This window comes from Hyaena hyaena, unplaced genomic scaffold (assembly GCF_003009895.1).
Source record: "Hyaena hyaena isolate Hyena2069 unplaced genomic scaffold, ASM300989v1 scaffold_316, whole genome shotgun sequence".
NCBI lineage: Eukaryota > Metazoa > Chordata > Mammalia > Carnivora > Hyaenidae > Hyaena > Hyaena hyaena.
The window spans coordinates 1,441,355-1,467,979 of record NW_024080946.1 but is presented as its reverse complement, the minus strand read 5'-3'; the positions used below and the strand labels follow the sequence as shown (position 1 = coordinate 1,467,979).

The 26,625-nt window shown below is 54.2% G+C and overlaps 1 protein-coding gene across 2 annotated transcripts in view; it reads right to left on the bottom strand.

The window, feature by feature from the left end:
* RAB7A (RAB7A, member RAS oncogene family) overlaps window positions 1–26,625 on the bottom strand; it is a 69,086-nt gene that overhangs the window by 4,930 nt on the left and 37,531 nt on the right. For both annotated transcript variants that reach the window (XM_039248609.1, XM_039248610.1), the window contains 4 exons: window positions 14,164–14,224; window positions 12,202–12,328; window positions 2,757–2,975; window positions 860–988 (listed from right to left, as the gene is read on the bottom strand). In XM_039248609.1, the coding sequence (XP_039104540.1) occupies window positions 860–988; window positions 2,757–2,975; window positions 12,202–12,328; window positions 14,164–14,216 (528 nt within the window). In that variant the 5' untranslated portion in view covers window positions 14,217–14,224. The remainder of the gene's footprint in view (window positions 1–859; window positions 989–2,756; window positions 2,976–12,201; window positions 12,329–14,163; window positions 14,225–26,625) is intronic.

Here is a 26,625-nt window from a genome sequence, read left to right as displayed (position 1 = left end):
CCCCCCCCCCCCCCCCCCCCCGCCCCCGGCTCCCAAACCCGACAGTCACAGATGACGATGCCTCATGCTGTCCCTTGGCTCACCGGCCCCAACACAGGGGCTGCACCAAAAGCGCCTTGGGCTCCGGCACGCCGGCAGCAAGGAGCGACCGTGCCTCCTGGGAGCAGCCGGGTAAACAACCGTAAGGCAGAACCCGCGTTCAAGGAACGCGACTCCTAGAGGTTCTGGGGAAGCGCTCCTTCCGGTGACCAAATACAGCCATTTATGAGGATGACAAGAGCAAACGCATCTTGTTTCGTCTTAACCATCCTGCAAAGCAAGCGTTCTCTTTCTACACACGAGGGGATGGAAGCTCAGAGATGCGCGCGCGCTCGCTCACACACACACACACACTCACACTCACACACACTCAACTCTCTCACACACACACTCACTCTCACACACTCATTCTCTCTCTCTCTCTCTCTCTCTGTCACACATACACACACACACACTCACTCACTCTCTGTCTGTCTAATGATGGGGATATAAATCCCAGGCCACGCTCTCCCCCAGTGGACGGAGCGGTGTGGCCCAGGGCCTGCGAGTGGTCTGAGCGCTACCAGCACGCGGGAGAAGCAGCGGTTCCCGGGCGGGGGCGCCTTAGCCCGTCTTCCCGGCCCTGTCCTGCGCGGCTCAGCCACACACAAGCGGGCTTTCCGGAAGCTTTAGCAGAACGCCTCACTACCTTCTCAGATAAACACACGGGGGTTCTGGCTACACAGAAAACAGGGCGAGGGAAGATCACGGACAGGAAGCCGGCGGGGGGGGGGGTGGGGGGGGGTCAGCAGGGGGAGCCGGAGGGCCGCAGGACACCCACCTGTTTGAGCGCGTTCCGGGCGATCGTCTGGAAGGCCTGCTCCACGTTGATGGCCTCCTTGGCACTGGTCTCAAAGTAGGGGATGTTGTTTTTGCTGTAGCACCAGGCCTGTGCCCGCTTCGTGGCCACCTGGAAGAGGAAGCAAGGCGTGCGCTCCTGACCTTGCCGGGCCTCCACCTTCCTGGGACGACACTGTCCCGAGTCCACAGGGAGCACACCGGCGGGGGAAGGGAGCCGCGGACCTGTCCCCGGTCACCCTGCTGGCTCTGCGTAACACAGCGACACCTCAAACCCAAAGTCCCTTCTACTATCCATAGTTTCTGAGCCTCGGCCGGAAGCAGGCAGCCGGCCCACGGAGCGCTGAATCGTTTCTCTTAGGACCTCAGAGGTCTCAGCCCGGAAATGCCTGGCAGCTTGGTCTTTAAGGTTCGCGGTCCCTTACCCGGTCCTGCTCATACTACCCCAGCTGGGTCACAGCCTCGCGCCACAGGATTCTGCAGCTGCCACCGCATTCCCTCCCCCAGCCCTAGCCCATTTTCAGGCACGAAGGGACGGTCGCTTGGAAAAGGGAGAAAACGAGAGCAATGGCCAGAAATAAGCCTGGTTACAATCAGGAGTCTATGTTCCCAAGAGAAATGCTATTTGAAAGTGAACCAGAGCAATTTTACTCAAAGCCCAAAGCACAATCTTTTGCACACGCGGAGATCCAGGCAGGCCCCCGAGGTGCAGGAGAGCAGAATCACACAATCTAGCCCTGGCCTCTCAAGTGCAGAAGAAGAACGGAGGCTGAGAGGGCAAAGGCAAGGCCCAAAGTCATAGGTGGCCAGGGGCCGCATGGGGTTCACACCAGGTCTCCTGCGCCCTTGGTCCTCATGGTACCTCATGGTACATGGTCTCACACGTACCTTTCTAGAGCCGTCCTGAGCTTAGCAAAGAACCCTCCCAACCACAGGGCACCTTAGAAGCCAGTGCCTCTCCCAGGAGGGGAAGCAACAGGCCGACAGAAAGCCGCCGTTTCCCAAGCTCCTCCTGGTGCCGGGGCTTTCGGGTGTGCGGTCTTCTGATTGCAGAGTATTCGTGTTAGAGGCGTCAACGTGCAGACTCCAAGAAGTACTCCCAAATTAAAAGTGCACGAGCCAGGCTTTAAATGCAAGTCTGCCTTTAAATCCAAAAGACCAAACTAGAGACTGCAACCCAGCCGGAAGGCAAATTATTTCACAGGGACCAAAAGCAGTGGCCAGTAGAGACAACGCTACAAAATGAACTTGCTGCGTTGTGAGCATAACCTCAAAGGGAAAAGCTTTCCCGACTCTCACTGGCCCTGTGCTCCTCCGGGAAGCACCGCCTGCAGGCTTACGACGCAAGGCTCTACTCCAAGGGCCGGATGGGTAAGTAGTTAGTTCTCTCTCCCCTTTCCCCCAGGAGGGGGCGCACACATGCATGCACACGACATACACACACACACACACACACACACACAGGACAGACACACGCACACACAGGACGGACACACACACGCACACGCACATGGACACACAGGACGGACACACATGCACATGCACACAGGACGGACACACACACACACGCACACGGGCACACACGCACACACAGGACGGACACACACGCACATGCACACACAGGATGGACACACACACGCACACGGACACAGGACGGACACACACGCACATGCACACACAGGACAGACACACACACACACACACACACGGACACACACGGTGTCGGTCCTTAAAGGCACATGGCTTTTTACTCATCACAACTAAGAACAGTAGTTTCTGAAGCGGAGCTGCTACTTTTAAAAGGCCCGGCAGCCACGACCTAGAGGAGAGCAGATTCTGGAGCCTCCGCATCTCCCACCCCCACTACCGTTAGCACTTACTTGTCTGTTTTCGAGGTCAATCTTGTTTCCCAACACCACGAAGGGGAAGTTTTCCGGATCCCGGGGACTGGCCTGGATGAGAAACTCGTCTCTCCAGCTATCGAGGGTTTTGAATGTGTTGGGGGCGGTCACGTCGAACACCAGGACGCAGCAGTCTGCACCTCTGTAGAAGGCCACACCGAGGGACTGGAACCGCTCCTGTCCGGCCGTGTCCCAGATCTGCGCAAGACGAGACATTATTGCTGGGGGGGGGGACATTGCTCCGCGTGTCACAGCAGCAAGAGCGGGGGCAGCAGAGGACACAGGCTCCGGGGCACGCAGCTTCGGAAGTCAGGGAACAGACTTCACACCAGAGCATCCAAAGCGGCCCCGACAGGCAGCGTGTCTGAGAGGGGACACGGAGTCCGAGCCCGGTTAGAACACGCGCTGACCTCCATCCAGGTGGCAGTCACGTGACCAGATACTTCTGTAAACTTCATGATGGAAACTTGAGATGTAAGTACTCTGGGGGCTTTTTGGGGTGATGGAGGTACAGGGAGGGGATTACTCACCGAATTGTACATTTAAAATTACATACTTTACGGTCTGTCAAATTTACCTTAAAATAATCAGTTATATTATAACTCAAAACAACCACCACCACCACAACAAAAAACCCAAACAAACAAAAACCCCCGACAGAGAGACAAAGGGACGGACGGACAAGGGGCAAAGCTCCAGACGACAGGCGAGGGACAGGTGAGGGACAGGCGAGGGACAGGCGAGGGCGAGCACTTCCTCGCAGGAAGGCCGGGTGCTGCGGAGCAGCTCACGGAACCTCACGCTGTCCAACGCCGAGCTGGTCCGCGAGCACAGACAGCTTTCCCCTCTGCCCTGGGCTCCTGACCGGGCCGCCCTGCTCAGCCCGGAGGAGCGACAGGTGCTCTGAGAGGCCTCGCCCCCCAGCGAGTCCCCGGGGCTACGAAAGCGCCTGGGCCAGGAGCAGCGTCCCGTCACTTCCGGCTGCCGTGGCCTCCAGCCTCTGGATTCAGGGTCTGCAGGGACCCCTGTTCGCTTCAGAACAACATGAAGAATTTGGACCATCCTCACAACCCGAACAAGTACCAACTTTATGTCCAGATCACCCGCCAACTACCCAAAGGCTCAGGGTTCGAAGCAGAATGCAGTGTGGACTGGACCAGTAGACTTGGGTCTCCTGAACCAGGTTCTGCCGACAGACGGGTGAGCTCCTCTGGGAGGCCCTGCTCAGGGGTCAGTCCGGTCCCCCCCAGGTCACCGGGAACGCCTGGCCACCACGTCCAGCGTCTCCGGGACACACAGGGACAGAGCCCCCGGCTCAGGCAGGAGGAGCACCATGCAAGGCGAGGGCACGACGCTTGGGGAGAATAAACAAACACGCGCAGAGGAAAATAACGCAGCACAGGGCAGGATGTGGGATTCGCCTTTCTTTAGCATCAGCAAGGCCAACAAAGCCCGGACGTTTCAGACCCCACAACACCTCCCAGAACATTCTCTGCAAGGAGTCCTGAAGCATGAGCCGCAAATCCAGGCAGCTGGTGTTCTCTCGGGGACTGGCTCAAACGGCACTGCAGCCAACAGAGCAGGCGCCGGAGCTGAAATGCTGCCAGGGGCTGGGGGCGGCCGCCTTGGGCCCCGAGGGAGCTCCCATAAAGCAACAGGGCGACACAGGCTAAGCTCTGGTCCGCAGGCTGGCCAAGGGCAGCCGAGGCTGCAGCACGCTGGAAGGGGGTCCCGTGGTCCCCAGTGTCAGTGCCGGGCCGAGGTGCACACGTGCGCTTTGTGTTGGCAAACAGTCCCCAGAGCCCGAGCGCACCCCGGTGGGGCAGCAGCTCTGAGAAGGCCGCCTCAGCCTTTCGTCCTGTGCACACGGCCCTCCTCACCCAGCGCAGTAAGGACAGGGAGCCCGGCCTCGGCGGCCCACCCGCTCCCGGGGCCCCATCCGCTATACACACCAGCCCACGGCCTTCGCTCCAGGGAAGAACTCTGGGGGACAGGGCCCCGCAGCCACGGGGAGCCGGCCGGGCTGCAGAGGAGAGGCAGGAGGCGGTCGCGCATGTCCGTGTGTGGCACAGAATGCGCACACAGCCGGTAAGAGAAAAGGCCACTCGGGCAGAACAACAAAGAAGCGATGATGACGCAGACGCAAGAGTAAAGGGCAACAGAAATGTTCCCAAAGCCAATTATTCTGACTGCCTCTCAACAGGGCTGGGGGACCCAATGTGCCCTACCCCCAAGACAACAAGCCAAGTGCACACACGCAGACACAAAGTGATGGCTAATGCCAGTGGGTCCCCAGCAGGGGCACTGCGGTGAGGTCTGATCTGGGGCTGTTCTGCGTTCCCAGCACCCCACACTGAACGTGGGTCTCTGAGTGAAAAAATGAGCCCTTGCTCCTAAGAAGGAAACTAGGGCGAAGGGGGACCCGAGAGCCTGGGCGTACAAAAAGGGAAGTAGAAACAGACAACGACTCCCATAAAGAGAAAGTAAGAAACCAAGATTTAAAACCAGAACTTAAATCTAGGCTCAGACCAAAAAAAAAAAAAAAAAAAAAATCTACCAGAGAAGTAACATTGTTATTATGTAAACATCTGGGTAAGTAAAGTCAAAGCCAAAAGAACCCTTCAAACACCTGGCGCCGCTCCCCGCCCACCCCCCCACGGTCCGCAGCTCACGGGACACTGTAGGGGAAACCTCTGCCACGCGCCGCGCACGGCGCTGTCCCGGACGGTGACTCACGCCTATACTGATGCCCAACGCTCTCAGCAAACAGCTTCGTTCTTGTTCTAAAACAAAAACCCGCTGCCAATTCTCTGTGCTGGTAACTCGGTGACGAGGGCTGCGCACAGCCTCTCCTGTGTTTCAGGTGCTTGTTTAGGATACAGTCCCAACAGGGGGTTAAGTAAGAATTTTCCTACTTTTGGGTGGAACCGACCGCATGTCTGAAACTCAGATACACAGAGAAGGCAAAAAGTAAGGGGCTGATGAAAAGAAAAGTTGAAAAACCTGGGCGGTTATCCTTAGCGACTTTCACAACTTATTTCATATCCAACCTAGAAAAGCTTAAAAACAAGTTGTGGTATACACTGCGCGGGTCCTACGGACGGTGTGACGCCCCCCCCCCCCCCAAAGGATGTGTGACACTCCCATTCCTATGGATGGTAAGTAGAATCTGTTACTGCTGAAATGAGACACTTTTCTTTCCGTCCCCACGATTTACTTATTTTACATCCAGAAGTTTGTTCCTTCACCTGTTTCCCCCACTTCCCACCTCCCCCCCCCCACCCCCCGCTCTGGTGGCCACCAGTTTGCGCTCGCTCTGTATTCATGAGTCGCTTTTGTCGTTGTTGTCTATTCATTTGTTTTTTTAAGATTCCACACACGAGTGAAGTAAGGTACCTGACCTTCTCCCGTCTGACCTTCGCCCCTTCGCACAGCACCCTCTGGCCCATCCACGGCGTTGCAAACGGCAAGATCGCGGTCCTTTTTTATGGCGACTAACATTCTGTTGTAAGTGTGCGTAATCTTCTCTGTTCATTCATCCGTGGATGGACACTCTGGCTGCTTCCATATGAAGATACTTACTGAATATTATCATTTTACTTTCAGTCTAATTTTCATCCCAGAGAAGGCAGAGCCACCTTACAGGCTTGGACAAGGTTCTCGTTTCCTCTTGGTCCAGGAGGATCACTTCACAGCGCACACTTGAGGTTTCTACTTAAGTGATGCAGAGAGATGAGGCCCTTGTCCGTGCCGGCCCCACGCGGAACGGGTTCCATTCCCAACACACTCTGTTGCAGATGTTTCAGCTGTGACGTCTCTCCCAACAGTGGCCTCTATCATGACACGCGCAGACGCGTGAACGGCCTCGTCTGCAGCGCGCGGTCAGCGTTCCCCGTGCTCAAACCCGATGCATCAACTGCCTCGGTCTCAGGGGCCTGCTGCCGCCTCCCCCCGCGTGCCCACCGCTCGGCAGCACATGGCTGCTGCCCCTTCAGGGTTGGCATCCACTCTACTCGACCAGGCCCAGTATCGGCCGTCACAGGGCCCCGGGAATGGCTTTAAGCCACACAAGTGCTGGAAGACTGCTCCCAACAGCATCATGATAGCATCGGAGAAGGGGAGGAGGGAGGGGAGGGGGGAGGGGGAAGAAAGAGGGGGGAGGGGAGCGGCTCCCATCCTGCCCCCGCCCCCCCATCGCCTCCCTCGACTCAGGCCACTGGCCATTACAGGTTTCTTCTCCTAACTGCCTGCTGACGCCTGCTGGCAGGTCATCCAACGGGTTGTCTGTCCGATCACATTTTCTTTTAGTCTGTGGTTTGTTTTTGTCATTTGGGGGTCTTGTTATTCAAATGTTTAATCTGGGGTGCCTGGGTGGCTCCGGCTGTTAAGCTTAAGCATCTGACTTCTGCTCAGGTCATGATCTCACGGTAGGTGGGTTCGAGCCCCGCGTCGGGCTCTGTGCTGACTGCCAGCTCAGAGCCTGGAGCCTGTTTCAGTCTGTGACTCCCTCTCTCTCTGACCCTCCCCTGCTCATGCTGTCTCTCTCTCAGAAATGAAAAAAACATTAAAAAAAAAATTTTAAATGTTTAATGTAGTCTACTATCAATCTTTAATCCTTTATGATTTGTACTTTCACTATTTTAAACACCAAAGGTTAAAGAAAAATATTACTTCTGAAGTTTTCATTTTGTACTTGTTTCATTCAGGTCTTGAACCCTCTGGTTACTCCTCATCCAAACGGAAAACCACCGGCCCGTCCTCCCATTTACTGTGCAGCTCCCCCTTTCGCTACTCTTCTGGAAGCTACCTCTCTCCTCAGGGTCTGTTGGGGAGGGGGAGCTGTTTGTGTCCTCTCTGTTCCCCTGATCTGTCTCTGACAATATCACAGTTTAAATTACTATGGCTTCAGAGTAAGTTGCCTTTACATTTTTCATGCATACTTGATTCCATCTAATGTTTAATACTGATTGATTTCTGGCTTCTTCCTAAAAAATATAAAGGAATTTACAAAACCCACAGCAGTCACTCATCTTCCTCTACACATTAAATCACATAAAATCCAATCCTGGTTTTCTAGGATAGTTTGGAAGTTGTTACCTTACTAATATCGTCATAATTCTAACAATAAATACATGTATATAATTAAAGTTTATCTCAATTTATCTTCTTAACCTCCAACCTTCCCAAATGAAATCACTTTCCTTCTGTCTGAAGTACATCTTTTAGAATTTTCACCACAGAACTTAAGGATATAGGCTTTCATTCTTAAAGAGTATTTTTAGCAGAGGCAGAACACTGTGCTGAAGGTTTCTTTCAGAATCTATTCCACTGCCCAGTGATGTCCACTGTTACTGTAGGGAGTCAACGATCAGCTTGATTCCTGCTCCTTTTCAAGATATTTTTTTTTCCTCTGAATGCTTTCAAGTTTGACTTTTGTGGGGGGGGGGGGCGACAGGAGTGGGGAGAGGGAGAGAGAGAGAGAACACAAGTGCACGCAGGGAAGGGGCAGGAGAGGGACGGAGAGAATCACAAGCAGGCTCCATGCTCAGCGTGAAGCCCAATGAGGGGCTCGATCTCACAACTGTAAGATGACCTGAGCCAAAATCTAGAGCCACCCAGGGGCTCCCGTCTTTTCTTTTTGTAATTTCATTATGATTCATCGAGACTTCTTTTTTCTTTATCCATCTTGGAATTTGGGCTTCCTGAATCTGAGGATTGGTGCCACATCAGTTCTAGAAATTTCTCAGGAAATATTACCTTTGGTCTTTCTTTTTATTTAAAAAAATTTTTTTTAGTGATTTTATTTATTTCTGAGAGCGAGACAGAACATGTACAGGGAAGGGGCAGAGAGAGAGAGGGAGACACAGAATCCGAAACAGGCTCCAGGCTCTGAGCTGTCAGCACAGAGCCCGATGTGGGGCTCGAACCCATGGACTGTGACATCACGACCTGAGCCGAAGTCGGACGCTGAATTAACTGAGCCTCCCAGGTGCCCCTGGTCTTTCTTTTTAGACAGATTAAAAGAAGTCTGACCCATCTACGGAGTCCTGTTTGGACCGCTCTTTCCCACCATCCCTTTCAGCGGTCTTCTGGCGTACCCTGGCTGTTGCTAGAAACATTCTCAGATTTCTACCTTTTGGTTACTCTATCTTATTTTTAGAAATTCTAATAACCTACACCACCTGTTTAGTTTCTTCTCTCCAGACAGCCAAGGCGGTCTTATTTGTCTGAAATGTAGAAACCACTCTGAATGATCAGAGCGCACTCCACGGGCCCCTCCTTGTTTTCTCACTTGGAGCGTCTCACCGCTCGCTGCTAAAGCCCATGAAAACCCCGTGAGGATTCGCAGCCCTAGTGATGATGCCTTTGTCCAGAGACGATGGTTTTCATTTACTTCTAGTCTTTCAAGCCGCCTGCAATAGCGCGAGGGCCAGCTTTTCCTTCCAAACTTTCAGGAACACGTTCCCTGGCGCGCCTGGGGGCTCGGTCGGTTAAGCGTCCGACTTCGGCTCAGGTCATTATCTCATGGGGTTCACGAGTTCAAGCCCCGCGTCGAGATGGGTGCTGACAGCTCGGAGCCTGGAGCTGCTTCGGACTGGGTCTCTCCCTCTCTCTGCCCCTCCCTTGCCCGCGCGCTCTCAAAAATAAAGAAAGAGGAACATGTTCTCTTTCCCACTGTTTCCAGATCCAGTGACCCAAGGCTCTCAGATGGTGCTCACTCCAGCCGTGCAGCGCTATGGGGCCCACGCGGAGTCGGGGACACGGGGCTCTATTACAGTGGCCCCGAACCCAGGAAGGATCTGGGCTCTGCCTTCTGAATCAGCCCGCATCGCTGTCAAACCCACAGCTTGGCACTACAGCCGTTTCTCCTGGGTACGGGACGCCGCCCGCCACCTGGCTGGCACAGCCTGGACACCCTGAGGTGTGACCCTGGAGGCGCCCCGCTCCCCCCGTCGGCGGCCGTGTCTCCGAGCTCATCTAACTGCTGTTCCTTTGAGGTCACCTGCCTCTTCGCCCGGCTTTCTGGCACTCTACAGTTGTTTTTTGTTTTTTTTTTTTTTCAAATGTTTTATTTATTTCTAGGAGAGAGAGAGATAGCGTAAGCAGGGGAGGGTCAGAGAGAGAGGGTGTCACAGACTGAAACAGGCTCCAGGCTCTGAGCTGGCAGTCAGCACAGAGCCCGATGCGGGGCTCGAACCCACGCACCGCGAGATCATGACCTAAGCGAAAGTCAGACGCTTAACCGACTAAGCCACCCTGGCGCCCCTGCAGTTTTGAGTTTTCTAGGTCACGTGCTCCGTTCTTACAGCCGACGGTCTTCTTCAGGTGTCTTTAGGCCACAGTTTAACTGTTCATTTGGCTTGTTTCAATGACCACCTTTCCACTTTTTTTTTTTTTTAAATGTTTATTTATTTCTAGGAGACAGAGAGAGAGACAGCGTGAGCAGGGGAGGGTCAGAGAGAGAGGGAGTCACAGACTGAAACAGGCTCCAGGCTCTGAGGTGGCAGTCAGCACAGAGCCTGACGCGGGGCTCGAACCCATGAACCGTGAGATCATGACCTAAGCGAAAGTCAGACGCTTAACCAACTAAGCCACCCAGGCACCCCCCACCTTTGCACTTCTTGAAGGAAGTTCTATGTTTTCCATATCCTCATTTTATCACAGTGTCCTTTTTCTTTACGGTTTCTGTTCCCTTTTAAAAAAATCTCTAGTCATTGTGAATATTTTTTGTGGCACCTTATTTCCTCATGTGGCTATGAGCTCATCCTCTGTTCTGAGGCCGCACGTCTTCCTGTAAAGCGGCCTCGTCCCTGCGGGCGCCAGGGATGGCAGCGGTTTGCAGGTCGACGTCGAGTCCTGTAACCTCTCTCTGCCCCGTGGAGGACAGGCTCCGAGCCCGCTCGTGAGCCACCGGGATGGAGCGTCTGCAACAGGAAGGCGAAGAGGCGAAAGCCCCAGGCTTTTACCTCGTACGGGAGCTGTGCCACTTCACTAAGGTATTCGTTCCCGTTTTCACAGCTTTCCAAGGTCCTGTGGGAGAGTGGGGGTGTCTCCCCCCCCCACCTTTGTAGTCACTTCTCTTGCCCGCGGTGAGCGACGAAACTCTAGGCCTGGTTATAAACTTGCTTTTAAAGCACCATGGCAGGAGCCCCTGGCTCATCACTAGTTCTCCGTTCCGTCTTCTTTCCTGTAATCTGGAAAATTCCCTGCTCTCTCAGGCTTGGCCTTTAAAACTTTAGTCTGGGCACCTGGGTGGCTCAGGTGGTTAAATGTTCGACTTTTGATTTTAGCTCAGACCATGATCTCACAGTTCATGAGTCTGAGCCCCACACTGGGCTTTGCGCCGTCAGCGTGGAGCCTGCTTGGGACGCTCTCCCTCTCCCTCTCTCTGCCCCTCCCCTGCTCACGTGCACACACGCGCGTGCTGTCAAATAAAACTTAAAAAAATAAATAGAACTTAAAAAAACACTTAGTCCTATTTTAAACATCTCTATGTGCACGCGTGAGGTGGGGGGGAGAGGGAAATCCACATTAACTCCGTCCGAGTGAGTGAGGCATGGAAGTGTCCGGAATCTGTATTCTCTAGGAGCACGTCACAGCTGAGATCAGTGTGTGTAAAACCCACGTGACAGCTGGGTCACCCAAACACGTCAGCGAACCTGCAGTAGGCCGGGACGACAGCGGGATAAGAATTCTATTTGTCTCTCGAGGCCTGGTCTGCCAAGGGCAGTGTTTAATCCAGGAAGAAACGGTGCTGTGGAGGTAGGACTCTGAAAAGATGGCCCCTAAAGGCTGGCGACCTGGGGATGGGGAGACACGGGACCGGGCACCGGGCTGGAGGCGCACGTGCGAGCACAGGGCTGTAAGAGCAGCACAGGGTCTGGAAGGGCTGGCAAGGGACAAAAAGCAAAGCCGCGTGGCCGGAGCGCAAAGGCTTCCAAGGGCCCCAGGAAGGCGTCTGTATTTTATCCTGACTGTCGCAAGGGAAGCCCTGGAAACACTAAGGTGAAGCATAAAAAAGCCAGACCGGCTTCAAAGAAACACAACAAAGAAACAAAGAAACAGGCAGGACAGGTTAAGAGTAGCCAGAAAAACGGGAAGCTACGTTAACAGCTGTTGTAAGAACCTGGGAGAGACCCAAAGACGGCTCGGAGCTAAGCGAGGGGATTAAGAAAGGTGTGGGTTAGACATTCTGCAGACGCGAGACGGAGGGCTGTGTGTTTCCACCCCTGCAAACAAAACAGGCCGTCCGCTGAAACGCGACCTCTGGAGAGGCAATGAGACGTTTCTAGTAGGTGTCCTGCAGCATCTGGGCCGCACCTGGCGCGCCGCGCGTCACCGGCAGTCGCACCAGCGACTGCAGCCGCGGGGACGGGACAGCAGGGCGGGAAGGGGCCCGAGCGGGAGCGCCGCGTGCGCCTACCTGCATCGTCACGAGCCTGTCATCCACCATCACCTCCTTCGTCAGGAAGTCGGCTCCTATTGTGGCTTTGTACTGGTTACTGAATTTCTTGTTCACGTACTGGTTCATGAGTGACGTCTTCCCAACCCTGCAATCGGAGAGAAACCAAGTTCGGGTCAACCAGGGAGGGACTGAAAACGGGGCCTGGTCCCTGCGCCGCTGAAGAGACCTGCCCGTCCTGAGAGAACCTGAGAGAACCGAGAGCCGGGACCGCCACAGAGGCGGCGCCAGCGAACGGCCGGCCTCCCTCATGGGAGGGTGCTTCTCCTGGGATGAAGATACGGGGTGGGGGGGGGGGGGGGGGGGGGGGTGATGCGGTCCAGATGCTGAAAAGCTGCTCGTAGTTTGGGTACAAGCAACTCCAGAGGGTAGAACCTAGTAGTACTTTTCCCTTCCAGAAAGATGGCAGCAAATACTCTCCTTCTAAAAGAAGCTACGGCAATGAGCTCCAGAACTCGCTCTCTGTCCTGGGTGTCTGTCTCCCCACTGAGGGCGGCTCGTCAAGGGCAGGGCAGTAATGGCAGGAGGCCGTCGAGCAGACACCAGCCGGCCACCTGCCGCTTCAAAGTTTAAAATCTGAAGGAGAAAAAGCACCAACACTCCACCCAATCAGAATCTACCTCAAGGTAAGCTCTTCCAGAGATTTCCAGCCCCCCCCCCCCATACGAAAGAAACTCCGCAACTCCGCAAAGAGACAATGGACCCCTTGGTGAGGAGAGGAGCCGGGGCAGGCTGAAGAGAACGCAAAAGCCTTCTTCAAAGCCAACCGGCCCGGGCTTTCTCACTAAGGGGCACAGTCCTCTGCACGTGCGGAGCCGGGGGGCGCGGTTACGGCTCCGGGAAGTGAGTGTTCTCCAACCCAGGCCGCCTGGACCTGAATTTTCAGGGTGAGGCCAGGGATCGGGAGTCAAATAAAGGCCCGGTGCTTCTTTCCAGACAAGTCTGGGCCTAAAACAGTATCTTTCAATCCTGACAGCGCACGAGAGTCCCCAAGAGTCCGCGAGGGAGAGGCGGGGAGACACCGACAGACAGACCGACAGACAGACGCGTGTACTTAAGGTCGTGCCAACTCGGCCCTACCCACTGGTCTGGAAACCGCTAACTTTTAAGAGTTCCTCAGGTTGGGGCGCCTGGGCGGCTTAGTCAGTTAAGCGTCCGACTTTCACTTAGGTCGTGATCTCACGGTTCGTGGGTTCGGGCCCCTGCGTCGGGCTCTGTGCTGCCTGCCAGCTCAGAGCCTGGAGCCTGTTTCAGTCTATGACTCCCTCTCTCTCTGACCCTCCCCTGCTCACACTCTCTCTCCTAGAAATAAATAAAAATAAAAAAAAAAAAAAAAAAAAGAGTTCCTCAGGCAACTGAAAAAGCCAGCAAGAGCAGAAAAATCACTACCTCTTTAAAGGCCAGGGGACTTGGCGATAAGGAGGCACACCCATGTTTATTATTATTATTATTATTATTATTATTATTATTAAAAAGACACCGCCTCAGCTGGTCTAGGGCCTCACAGGCCACCTCGGAAAAGTCTCCGGGAGCACACGCACAGCTACGAATCGCTGGGTACTTGGTGAGCGGCAGAGCTGGGATGAGAACCCGGGCCAGCAGCGTGAGCACACGCACGGCGCACCGGGACCCACCACTGCGAGGCAGGGCGTCCGGGGCACAAGTCTCGTCAACAGAACTCCTCAGTCTCACCAGCTTGAGGGAACAGGGGGATTCCATGAAAGTGTCCTTGAGTTTAAGTAGCGACCCCTTCCCCAAATCGCGCTTCGTACAGAAGGGCCTACAACAAGAGATCATCCACGCGTCTGCTGTGCCCAAAACAGCTTTAGGGGAGGAACGGGCAAACGTCAGCAGGGAGGGCACGGGCTCCTTTCATCCAAACCAACGTGTCAGGTCAATGGGGGGAAACGGGGAACCACTTACCCAGAGTCTCCCAGGATGATAACCTTCAGCAACACTTTCTTCCTCGAGGTCATCCTTCAGACTACAGGAGAAAAGAGGGGACACCGTGAGTGCGACACAAGCACCAGGGCTCTCAGCAGCGCCAGGAGCACTGCGCCCTGAGCCTTCCCGTGGCTACTTCCCTGTCATCCGGGGGGACCCGACCACGAGCAGGATCACAGTCATTAGAAGTCTGGACCCCAGCGAGGCAGGGCCGACCTGCCCCTCGAAATAGTCTCCAAGAGTGGGCTCTCCCTCCTGGATGGCTCTGGCCCAACGGCTCGGTCCTGTTTCATTCAAAGGGCACCTCCTCAGAGAGGGGACGACACTCTGTCCCCGCCTGCTCTCTACCCCCTTACACTGCCGTACTCTTCTCCAGGGAGCCTGCCACGACTTAACCTTTCAATCTGTCACACCTGTCTGTCTGCTCCCTTTTCCAATAATCTCTGCCAAGGCGGTTCTACTCCCTGCTGCAGCTCCAATGCCCACGAGAGAATCAAATACTGGGTTAGTGTGAGAAGAACACCACCTTGTAGCTCCTGGGGTCACTGTTTTCTAGAACATCTTTCGGGCAGCCTTCCCTACCACTGAGCATCTGATATGTAAAATGCCTAATCTGTGCTCATCTCTATTCCAGAACCTGCCCGTTACTTATGAAGACAAGCTTCCCGTCTTAATGATCCTTCAGCGTCCTGAACCCGACTCAGTGACGGTCCTCAGAAAAGCAGGAGTCCTAAATTCTGGACCCCAACCTGGGCGAAGTATCTCCGGCTGCTGGAGGGACACTCCTCGGGCGGCTGCAATCCCCAGCAGGAGGCCCGCCTTCTCCTCCAGAGTCACGAGTTCAAGACCGAAGGTGAGTGCCCTCCACACCGGCTTCAACACATCTGAGGACCACCAGCCAGCTCTGGCCCATCGCCCTCCCCTGACGGTGGACGGGTCGGGTCGGGCAGCTGCCTCCCGCCTCAGGGGGGCCGGGGAAGAAGTGTCTGCATATGAATGAAAGAGGTAGGTAAGGAAGTGCGCTCAGTGGAGCCTGCGGTTCTGCAGTTGGGGAGGACAAGGCAGTCAAGACTGGATCTCAGAAAAGCTACTTTGTAGTTTCATTTTTAACCAGCTAGCTTCTAGAAGGCTGAAGCTGATAGCACTGGCTACAGTGTGACTCAAGCATGCAAATACTGGTCCCTGCCTACCTAGATTTTTACTCTGGCTTTGCTACTTCTTATTAGCCATGTGACCTCAGGCAAATTATTGACCCGCTCTGTGGGGACAGGGAGACAGGGATCATAGCTATCGTGTCCCGAGGATGCTATGAGGCCCGAGTGGCTAAAATGCTCAGGACAGTCACTAGAGTATCGTAAGTGGTTAACAAACATTGGCTGCTACCGTTTTAACGTGTGTCCAACACAGAGATGGAGAGGCGAACAGACTCCAGAAGGCGCTGCAGAGCAGGAACCACAGAGCCGGGCGAGGCAGTGAAGCTACTCTCCCGTCCCGACGCCTGGCTGTCAACTGCTCTCTTTCAACAGGCGGCATTGCACCAAAGACCGCAAACTGAAAGGAAATTTTACAACGACCGCTGCCCCACGGGGCAGGATTAGACCACGAGCCCTACGCTCCCGAAGGAGGCCGTTTCCACGGCTCCCCAAACAGTGTGGGAGGGGGAGCCAGACCGGAGGCCAGTTTTTCCAGGCACGTGAGCGCGCGTCTCACTGCCCGACGCCTCAGGCCCCAGCCCCGCCGGTCTACTGAAGCCACCGGTACCGTCAATAAGACTCCCGTCAGCGCCAGCTGGGGGGCAGCACAGGCGAGGGGGGTCTGGGCAACGGCCGTGTCCTTCGGTCTTCCACCGTGCCCCCCAAGTCCTGTTATCCGGGGAGCCCCACCACCCCCACCGTCCTCCCCAGAGACGGCCCTGAATCTCAACACAAGGTCTGGTCCACATTTTGGGGTAGAGATCAGACTTCGACAGTTGGAACAAGTTTCAAATTTGAAGGGCAAACTAAGGAAAGGGATGGAAAAAGAGGAGAAGCTTTACGAAGAAAGTCTTGAAGGATTTAGGGAAGTCACGGACTGGGAGACCGGGAGAAGGGGTTTCCGTAACTTGGCTTAGTAAGTGTCACTGGTGCACCAAGAAGGACTTAATAGCTTTTAAGAATTATAAACAAAGGGCACCTGGGTGACTTAGTCAATTAAATGTCCGACTTAAGGCTCGGGTCATGGTCTCACGGTTCTTGAGTTCAAGCCCCGCGTCCGGCTCTCCGCTGTCAGCGCAGAGTCCGCTTTGGATGCTCAGTACCCCCCCCCTCCCCCCCCCCCCCCCCCACCCAGCTCAAGCTCTCTAGCACTCTCACACTCTCTCCAAAATGAATAAACACTAACAAAAATAACAGAGGACTTGAAAATAATTATAAATATCAATTTGATAAATTATTATTTTAAATTTATTTAAAAAAACAAGCAAACAAGAAATGTGCTTGCCTTGCTATTCCCACATGGCAGATTTCATGCGTGTTTCCTCTGCGCCTCTGCTCACACAGGCGGCAGGCAAACCCTCCCCCAACACCCCCCCTCCCCCCGCAGCTACCTTGTTAGGGGGACTCTCCTGGGCAGCAGAGCCCTGGGCGTTTTCCTCCGTCACAGCAATCCCAGAAAACACCCAAGGGCACAGCACTGAAGTCCCCTAAGTGCCCACCAGAGCAGGCGCACACCCCCAGCACTCTCCGTATTCTGTGCCCCTAAGGCATTCTTTATCCTTGCTGCCAGTACCTGCTTCTGTTACAGTCTTAACAGGAGTTATTCCTTTGAGTGAGTGAAGTGTTTCAACCGCCATTCCTGCCTTTACCTTATTATACAAAAAACCTGGGGAGAGTAATGCTGTGAAGCACATCTTTGAACTTCAGTTTGTGGGATCACATCTTTGGGACAGAGCAGTCTTCTCAGACTCACAGGACTGTCACGGGCCACACCGGGCTCCTGTCTCCGGAGGGTCCGGAACACAGTGCTGGCCGGTCGCGCCTCAGTCCACGCAGCAGACCTCAGGCACAGGGAGACGGTGCGGGCTCAACCCCCGACTTAGACCCTTCACTGCCGAGGGGAGCCGATCATCTCTCCACACCCAGCGCAGGAGCCCTGAGCTCTGAGGCCGGCAGCGCTCCCCGCCTCTCCCGGCCCAGGGGAGAGCCGCGACCGGGACACAGGCAGCCATAGGCCGCAGCGCCCAGCGACCTTTATCAGGTTCCCGGGAAACAAAGTTTCTGAAGGTCAAATTCTCACACAGGAAAAAAGGTTTTGTTAAATTTAACTTACAGATATTGTTTAGGAATAGGGTCACTGAATCAAAAGTATAAACATTTTCATGACTTTCACTAACTCACTTGCCTGAAAGATTTTCCAAATTTATACTGCACCCACTATTGCAGTGGTTAACGGCAGTATAGGACTTAATTATTATTATTATTTTTAATTCACTTCTTAAAGTTTATTTTGAGAGAGAAGCAAATGGGGTAGGGTCAGGGGAGGGGGAGAAAATCCCAAGCAGGCTCTGCACTGTCAGCACAGAGCCCGATGCAGGGCTCAAACCCTCAAACCGGGAGATCATGACCTGAGCCAAAACTGAGAGTTGGACACTTAACTGACTGAGCCACCCAGGGGCCCCAACAGCAGGATATGACTTAAATAAGGAAATGCCTGAGCCACCCAGGGGCCCCCTTTCCTTCTGCATTAAAACCAAACCTCATCTGGAATGATTTCCTTGGAAGAATAAGCACTTTAAAAAAATTTTTTTACGTTAATTTCTTTGAGAGAGAGGGAGAAGAGCGAGCATGAGTGGGGTAGCAGCAAAGAGAAAGGGAGAGAGAACTCTTAGGCAGGCTCTGCGCTGGGGCGGGGCTCAAACTCGCAAACTGGGAGGTCATGACCGGAGCCAAGATCAAGAGTCGGACGCTCAAAGGACAGCCATCCAGGCACCCCAATAAGCACTTTTTTTTTTTTTTTGCGCAAACGCTAACAGTATTCCATATGCTGAATCAATTCTTTCCCTCAAGTATAAATTTTCTTGTGTACTCAATCAATAGCTAGAATTTTCCTCTATTAGCCTGGAGTTATCACTTTCCTCATCTCTGAAGCAGAGAAGCCAACTGGCCCACAACAAAGAAAGCCCAAGTAAGTAAACAAGGTCAGGAAAATACTGTTCAAGGCTCTGGGCAGGACACCTGGGTCCCTCAGGTATTAAGCATCTGATTTCAGCTCAGCCCATGATCTCAACGGTTCGTAAGTTCCAGTCCCACATCGGGTGAGCCTGTGCCCTGCTTCGGGTGAGCTGGAGGCCCACTTCTCTCTCTCCGCACCCCTCCTGAGATTCTCCCTCTCTGCCCCTTGCTCACTTGCTCCCTCTTTCTCTCTCTCAAAAAAAGGAGGGGGGGCGATCTGGGTTGGCAGGGTCAGTGAGGTCAGAAAGGGCCTGGCCGAGAATGGTCAGGGGGAGGACGGTGAAAGCCAAAGAACTGATACGGGGAAAGCTAGGCCAGCAGGGAAGGGAAGAGCTGGGGGTCAGGGGGCCACTGTGACTGTGTGGTGCTCACAAACTCACAATGACCCTCAAGTGGAGGCGAGGCTCTAGGGAAGTACAGTACGAAGGAGCTGAAAGCAAAGTCTTTGCAAAGCCATGAAGACAACAGTGTAAAAGGTGCAGGGAATGAAAGTGAACCCTGTGTTGTATCATGTCCAAGGTCACACAGCAGCTCAGCGACAGAGGTGGAATTAGCAGGCGCGTCAGTGCGGCCCCAGCACGCAGCCTCCGTGCCGCTCTGTGCCGGTGGCTCTCACAGCAAGGAGGGCTCGGTGTCACCAGGGCCGGGAGTCAGTCCGCGGCGAGCCCCTGAGAAAAGTCCCCTCTGGCAACCGAGGCGCACACGGCGGGTTTGGAAACCACTGACCTGAGGTCGTAACTGCTGCTGTGATTTGCATGTGCGTCTGATGCAATGACAGCATCAAACATGTGAACACATGCTGAAGGCGCAACAAGGCTGGGACAGTCACACCGACCGATCGGTTGATTTGCTCGCTGCTGCCGAGTCGCCTACCTGTCACAGGAAGGGGTCCTAATCATGCAGCTGACTTTTCTGCTACCCTGCCCTTCCCCCTCAATAAAGTGCCGAATTGTGGAACATTCAGAAAGGTACACAAAAGAATGACGCAAAGACAAAAAGGCGCCTACAATTTCATTTCCTGGAAACGATCACTATTAGCATGAATGTCAGGTCTTTCCAGCGCTCCTTCAGATGGCTGAGACCACACCGTCTGTGACTCTGCATCCTGGTTTTTGTTTTTTGTATATTAAATACCCTCCCGTGTTATTACCATGAAGGTTGCAGGATTTATTTCAGCATATGGATAGTCCCGCTCGTTCCCGTGTTGTTAAGCACGCTGTTATTTTTAATTACGTGACGAACCTACTATGTGATCTGTCAGCACAACCTGAGCACACGCGCAAATGTGTTATCACTAAGCAAAATAGTGTAAAAATGTAAAGGCCCCTGAAACACACTGACGAATTATGCACACCCACACGGGCGCTGAACTAGTGTTCCCGGCTCCCCGCACCCGAGCTGCCACTGGCACAAATCACCGTTAATCATACGGCTAGAAAAGGTCAGCTGGTGACAAGCAGCGGTCACACATTTCAACCGGGCATCTCCCAGCTGTCTGACGGGCTCTGGCTACGTTACCTGCTAGAATGTGATTTACTGCACACGTGGTGTAAATATAGTCCCGAGAAGGAAGCCTCATGGGGACACACGTCTCAGAAGTCGGAGGCTTCTGAGCAGATTCAAAAGTGCCCTCGTAAACTTTAAGCAGCACGGAACAGCTCCATCCCATCTTCTTCCAAGCCTCCGTGCTCCGTACCTGACTGTTCAAGGAGACCCAGCGGGCACCCTGTCCTCGAAACCAACGGCCAGCAAGTGACACCGCTGGTAAAATCTTGGAGAAGGCTGCGGGGGCCACGGGACCATCCGGCCACACTACGACCGTGCTCGTTATCAACCTCAACAGTAGCGTCTGCCGCAGGTCGGCTCTTTCTAACTCTCCGAACCTAAGAACCAGGTTAGGGCCTACGCGGCTGAAGAGCAAGGAATACAGACCACTTCCGGAGTGCACCCTGTGCCAGGCACCATACTGCAGACCTCACCAGGGTCAGGCGGTCAATACAGCAAGCCTAGGTCTTCCTCACTTAACACGTGAGGCCACAGAAGCCCGGAGGCGGCCACTGGATTTGTAAAAATATTCAGATGTGAGATTGGGGCCCAGATCAATCACAAAGACCTTCTTCACCTCAGCCACTACACCCAGATCACAAAGGCTTGTCGTGTTTCAGAGGAGCCCAGCGGGGGAGGTGGCGTGCAGAGTGAGGCGGGGCCAGCCGGGCTGGGAACCGGTTAAGCAACGGGGCACACGGCACTATTCACGCTACTTCTGTACATATTTGAGATTTTCCATAATAAAAAACTGTAAATGCAACTCATACTTTTAAGAAAGTAGGAATACGTGGAGGAAAAATTAAGAATGCATACATTTATTTTCATTAATACAAATACTACGACAAATTTGTATGGCAAATGTGTTCCAGACTCAGGCTTGATAAATCACCTGTGATAATCAGCTTTTGATTTGAAGGTAAGACAAGTGTTAGTTTTGCCACCATAGAAATCTTAGGTTGCAAACACCGCACATACCTTCTAAAAAGGAAGCCTATGAGGGGCAGGGGGGCTCAGTCAGTTAAGCATCCGACTTCAGCTCAGGTCATGATCTTGTGGTTTGTGGGTTCGAGCCCGAACTCGGGCTCTGTGCTGACAGCTCAGAGCCTGGCGTCTGCTTCAGATTCTCTGTTCCCTCTCTCTCTCTCTGCCCTCCTCGCTCGCACTCTCTCTCTCTCTCAAAAAAAAAAGACTGTGTAAAAAAAATTATGTTATGACTTTGATAAATAACTTAAAAATTTCTTTAAATGTTTACTTACTCTTGAGACAGAGACTGAGCCCGGTAGCTTTTTTTTTTTTTTTTTGAGTAGGCTCCACACCCAACATGGGGTTTGAGCCCATGACTCTGAGATCAAGAGTCACATGTTCTACCAACCAAGCCAGCCAGGTGCCCCCAAAGTAACTGGTTTTAAGATCAGTTTGAGGGGCACCTGGGTGGCTCAGTTGGTTAAGCGTCTGACTTCAGTACAGGTCATGATCTCATGATCTGCGGGTCTGACACCCGTCTCGGGCTCTGCCCTGACCGTGCAGAACCTGCGTGGGGTTCTCTCCCTCTGCCCCTACCTCATTTGCGTGCTCTCTCTCAAAAATAAATAAATAACCCTCAAAAAAAAAGGTGAAAATTTAGAATATGAACAGAATTTTTTCTTAAAGGTTTTTTAAAGTAATCTCTATCCCCAACATGGGGCCCAAACTATGACCCCGAGATCAAGACTGACTAAGGCAGCCAGGTGCCCGAAGAATAGAACTTTCAACAAATAATATCACCCAGCCAATTCCGGTTGCGTAAGGGTTTTACAGTAGAAGGAGACAGCCACACAGTGTCACAGAGGCAGGTGAATAACGACAACTGTCACCAGCACCTCCGAGCCTGAAGGTGGAAGAAAGGGAGTCATGCCTGTTTGCAGAAGATTAAGTCTGATGCGCACAGGAAATAGAGACCAGCTGAAGGCAGACTGGCTGCACAGAGGCCTAACATCAAACACTGCCAAGTGCTTCTCCTGAGAGCTCACTGTGTACTGTCCCTGGGCTAAGCGTCATGTCTGGGGAAGCATGAGGAGGACGGTAACTCCGTGTCCCTGAAGGGACAGTTTAAGGGTGTTCAGCGTCCTTTGGGGATGAGAGCTGAAGTGTGGCTACTTTAACAAACCAAGAGTCAGCAAATTAGGGAAATACTCTACTAAAAGAAAGAGGGGAAAGAGAGGCACCTAACAGATTGCCTGAGTTAAAAATAAAAACGGCTTCAAAATTCTAGGCCCAGAGGAAAGGCAGAGAACATCACCCAATGATGTTGTGCAAGCTACCGAATTAAAATTGAAGCCACAATTTCAACAGTAGCAAAAATGTCCCTCCAATAAGCAAACAAGAAAGCTGGAAGCTGGAGTTGTCTGCAAACCCCACGATCAGACGGTGCAAGCACTGGGTGCAGGCACAGGAAAGGGGAGGAGAGAAGAGAGGAGGGGGTCGCAGTCCCTCTTCCCTTCCGGGGAGCGGGGAGCAGGGAGCGAGGGGTGTGAGGCACACGCGAGAAGGCCCACTCCGGGCAGGGGGCGGGAGGGGCGGGCGGGGCTGAGGGGAGGGCTTGGCCCAAGCCCTCTCTGGGGGATCCCCAGGTCACTCCGGGCGTGCGCAGGAGAGCGCCGGGGTTCTGGAACTCCAGACGACAGGCCTCGGCTGGAAAGCAGAATCTAGCAACCGGGTCAGAGAATCACTGTCTCTGGAGGCACGAGACGCATTTACGCAAGGGAGCCGCTCTTACTTTTAACCAACCTCTGTCTCGTTTTCACTCAATAAAGTCACTTGGCCAATCTCTGACGCCCTTCCCTCAACGCAACCGCTTCTCCCAGTAACCGGAAGAGCCCGAGTCCGGCTTCTCTGGGCCCGGGGCTCCAGTTTGCAGCCAGCTCTTCCCTTTCGGGTCAAATGGTGCCTTTCAGCGAGGAGCCCCCTCCTGCCTCCCCGGGGCCCCAGCCAGACTCCAGCCTTCCTTCCGCCAGTGCCCGTTACAGCCCCCAATAAACGAAGAGATATCATGGGTAGGACCAAGCTATGACCAACCCCGAGTGGAACCTGCCAGGAGGGAGCCCACGCCTGGGCCCCAGATGGCCGGGGGCGGGGCCGGGGCCGGGGCCGTGCAGCGCCCTGTCCTGCCAACCCCCCCCCCCCCCCGCCCCCCCCACCAGGGAGTTCAAGAGCCGCTGCCTTAGCACAGTCAGGGCTCTGGTCAGGAACGTGTGCTTTGAAGTTCATACTTCAACGACTTTCCCGGTACAGCTTACAGGGATTCCAAGTCTAGGGAAACTGTGAGCTCAGCTCAATTTTATCGTATTCCCCCTTCTTCCTACTAGAGGGCCTGGGGTAGTAATCCTGCAGGCAAACCTTTTTTTTTTTTTTTTAAAGTAAAGTCTACCCCCAATGTGGGGCTCGGATTCACAACCCCAAGATCAAGAGTCAGGTGCTCTTCTCCCAAATGATCCAGACAGGTGGCCCTTTTTTTTTTTTTTTTTAAAGTAAAGTCTACCCCCAATGTGGGGCTCGGATTCACAACCCCAAGATCAAGAGTCAGGTGCTCTTCTCCCAAATGATCCAGACAGGTGGCCCTTTTTTTTTTTTTTTTTAAAGATACACTGTATTCAGTTGTATCTCAAATTTCACCGGGGAGGGAACGCTTGCTCGAGCCAGGATTTTAGGACTTCAGGCTAGATGCCTGCGCTAGAGGGAAGGTCAGCATTCTCCGGACACCGGGGGCAGTACCAAGAATGCCAGAGGGCTGGCCCTGCCTCCTGGACTTCGCTGCCTGGTGGGCAACAAGACACAATCATCACACGGGGCAGGATACACACGGCACTTTGGGGGCACTGTGCGCAAGGGGAGAACGCTATCCGCGGAAACACTGGGGCGTTTTCAAGAGCAGGACTGGACAGCCGTGCCCACAATGCCTAAGAAGGAGCGTTCAGTGTGTCAGAACGTCTCGGTCAGGATTACGTGTTTTCCACACGAGCTTCCGAGAAGGCCCCAGGAAGCCCCGCGGGAGATGGTAACGGCTGGGATGAGGAAGAGCGGCTGCGAGGGGTCAGGTCTGAGGAGCGGCGGGACATCGGAGGATCAGAAAGAGTCGTCTGGGGCCATGACAGCGGGGACACCCGCGGGGCCCGAGAGCCTGAGTCCGCCGAGGCTGCGGCTGGCGCGCCGCCCCGTGAGTCCTGCCGGGTCCCCAGAACGGGCATCACCTCCACCCCGACGCCTCGCGTCCCCAGGGCCGCCCACCTGAGGGGGCGAAGTCGAGGCAGTCTTGACAGCCTGTCTTCCGGGACACCACTCCCCAAACGCCAGGGCACCTGGCTCCCGTGGCCCCTCTTTATTGTTACTGACTCGTGACTACCTGCGAGTCTGCCTGTCACCTAACGGGAGGGGGGAGGGGGAAGGGGGAAGCTCTCCCTGAAGGCACTCTCCCCTCCACCCCGGAACCCGCAACCCAACAGCGAGCGCCGCACGCGAGGGCCTGGCCAACAACTACTGCCTGGACAGTGCCGGGTCCTAACTGTCCACACGGCAGCTACCAACCACAGGCAGCTATTCAAATGAGATTAAATGGGGGCGCCTGGGTGGCTTAGTCGGTTAAGCCTCCGACTCTCGCTTAGGTCATGATCTCGCGGTTCGTGGGTTCGAGCCCCGCGTCGGGCTCTGTGCTGACTGCCAGCTCGGAGCCTGGAGCCTGTTTCAGAGTCTGTGACTCCCTCTCTCTCTGACCCTCCCCTGCTCACGCTGTCTCTCTCTCTCTCTCCTAGAAATAAATAAAACATTTAAATGAGATTAAATGAAGTCAAACACAGTTCCTCAGCCACACTAGCCACGCTGTGAGTGCCTGACAGCCACCCGCGTCCACTACCATACTGGACGGCGCGGACACAGAACACTGCCGTGATCACAGAAGTTTCCGGGTACGGTGCTCGTCTAAACAATTCTAGAGCCCTTCACTAGGGGTAATTCACAGTCCTCCAACATCTCAAGTCTCAATTTATGGCTACTCCTTACTTCCTTGCCTATTACCGTCCATCTTTCCTTCTCGACAACGCAATAATAATACTGGTTCTTCAACAGCAAACTCGCTGCATGTTGCACAGGTCACTGCAGCAGGGAAATGCTGCACCACAACCCTCCGAAATCTGCAGCTCATGGCCTGGCAGGCAAGGGGCGCGCAAACACTGTCTAGGTTGCTGCGCCTCCTGAGGCCGAGCTTCAGTGAACGGTTTCAAAATCACTGGCCTGCAGGGAAAGCGAGCACCGGAGCAGAGAAACGTCCCACTCAGAGCGGCAGTACCGCTGACGAGCTAAGGAACGCGAGGGTCAGAAAGGAACGGCGCCGACCACGCGGAGCAGCTCTCAGAGGCCCCGCCGGCACAAGGCACAATTACGAAGCTTCAATCGAATCTTGAAACCCTTCCCTGTACGATGTGAAACTCTGCCTATGACCGTTTAGACGGTTTCATCCGATCAGAGAAGGGCCTCCTAGGAGCGGGGTGCAATCTCACGAGGCGCTCACTCGTACTTTACGCTCAAGTGCGTTTCTAAGAACCGTGGGGAATGGAGGGGTCTCACCCGGCGAGATTCCTGTTCCCACACAATCTCCTCCTCACCAATTCCTGAAACAAGAGGTCAGAGAAACTGAATCAAATGGAATTTTTAGAGCTCCGAAACAAGTGTAACAAGGAAGGTAAATGTGGTGCCGCACGTGTTCAGGTTACATGTCGAAAAGTCAACTCCCACCATTCGTGGGACACATGGCCCGGCGGGCTCAGCCTGGGAAGCTGCGGCAACGCGATCGGGTCCTGCCAATCAGAGGGAAGGAAAGAAATCCCAGAGGCAGGGTGGGGTACGCAGGCGGAACGCAGAGGTGTCCTCTTCCCTCCTAGGGGAGGAAGGGGAGCCCACGGGCAGCCAGGCGCAGCCGGCACTGACCGAGACCGCGCCGACCGCCGGCGGGTGAGCTGGGGCCCCGCTGAGGCGGGCGGTCTCCCGGTCCCCCCGGAGCACCAGCCGTGGCCGGAAACCACAGGCGTCAAGGCTGCGTCAGCACCACCTTTCCCCTCCAGCATCCCCGCTGTTCTCTGACGGACGCGCCCGCTCGGGTTCTCCCTGCACGGCAGCCCACTCCTCACACATTTAACTGAAGGCCGCAAGCACTCTCAGGGGCTGCTGGGTCTCCACGATAGCCAAGAGCCCCGTAGTTCCAAAGGCGGTCCAGCTAGAACACCGGTCTGTTTCTTTGAAAAGGAAAACTTCAACCGCTGCCCCCCGGCACCACGCCCATCCCGCCTCTCCGAAGGTCTGTTAAAAAACCAGACAACACACACTGAAGTCACCTGGGCTACGCCCGGCATCACCAAACTGAAGCTTGATTACCATCCTGGCCTCTCCCAGAAATGGAACCTTAAACCAGTCAGTCAAGAATGACCCGGTCTTGGGGCGCCTGGGTGGCTTAGTCGGTTGAGCGTCCGACTTTAGCTTAGGTCACGATCTCGCGGTTCATGGGTTCGAGCCCCGCGTCGGGCTCTGTGCCGACTGCCAGCTCGGAGCCTGGAGCCTGTTTCAGTCTGTGACTCCCTCTCTCTCTGACCCTCCCCTGCTCACGCGGTCTCTCTCTCTCCTAGAAATAAATAATTAAAAAAAAAAAAAAAAAAAAAAAGAA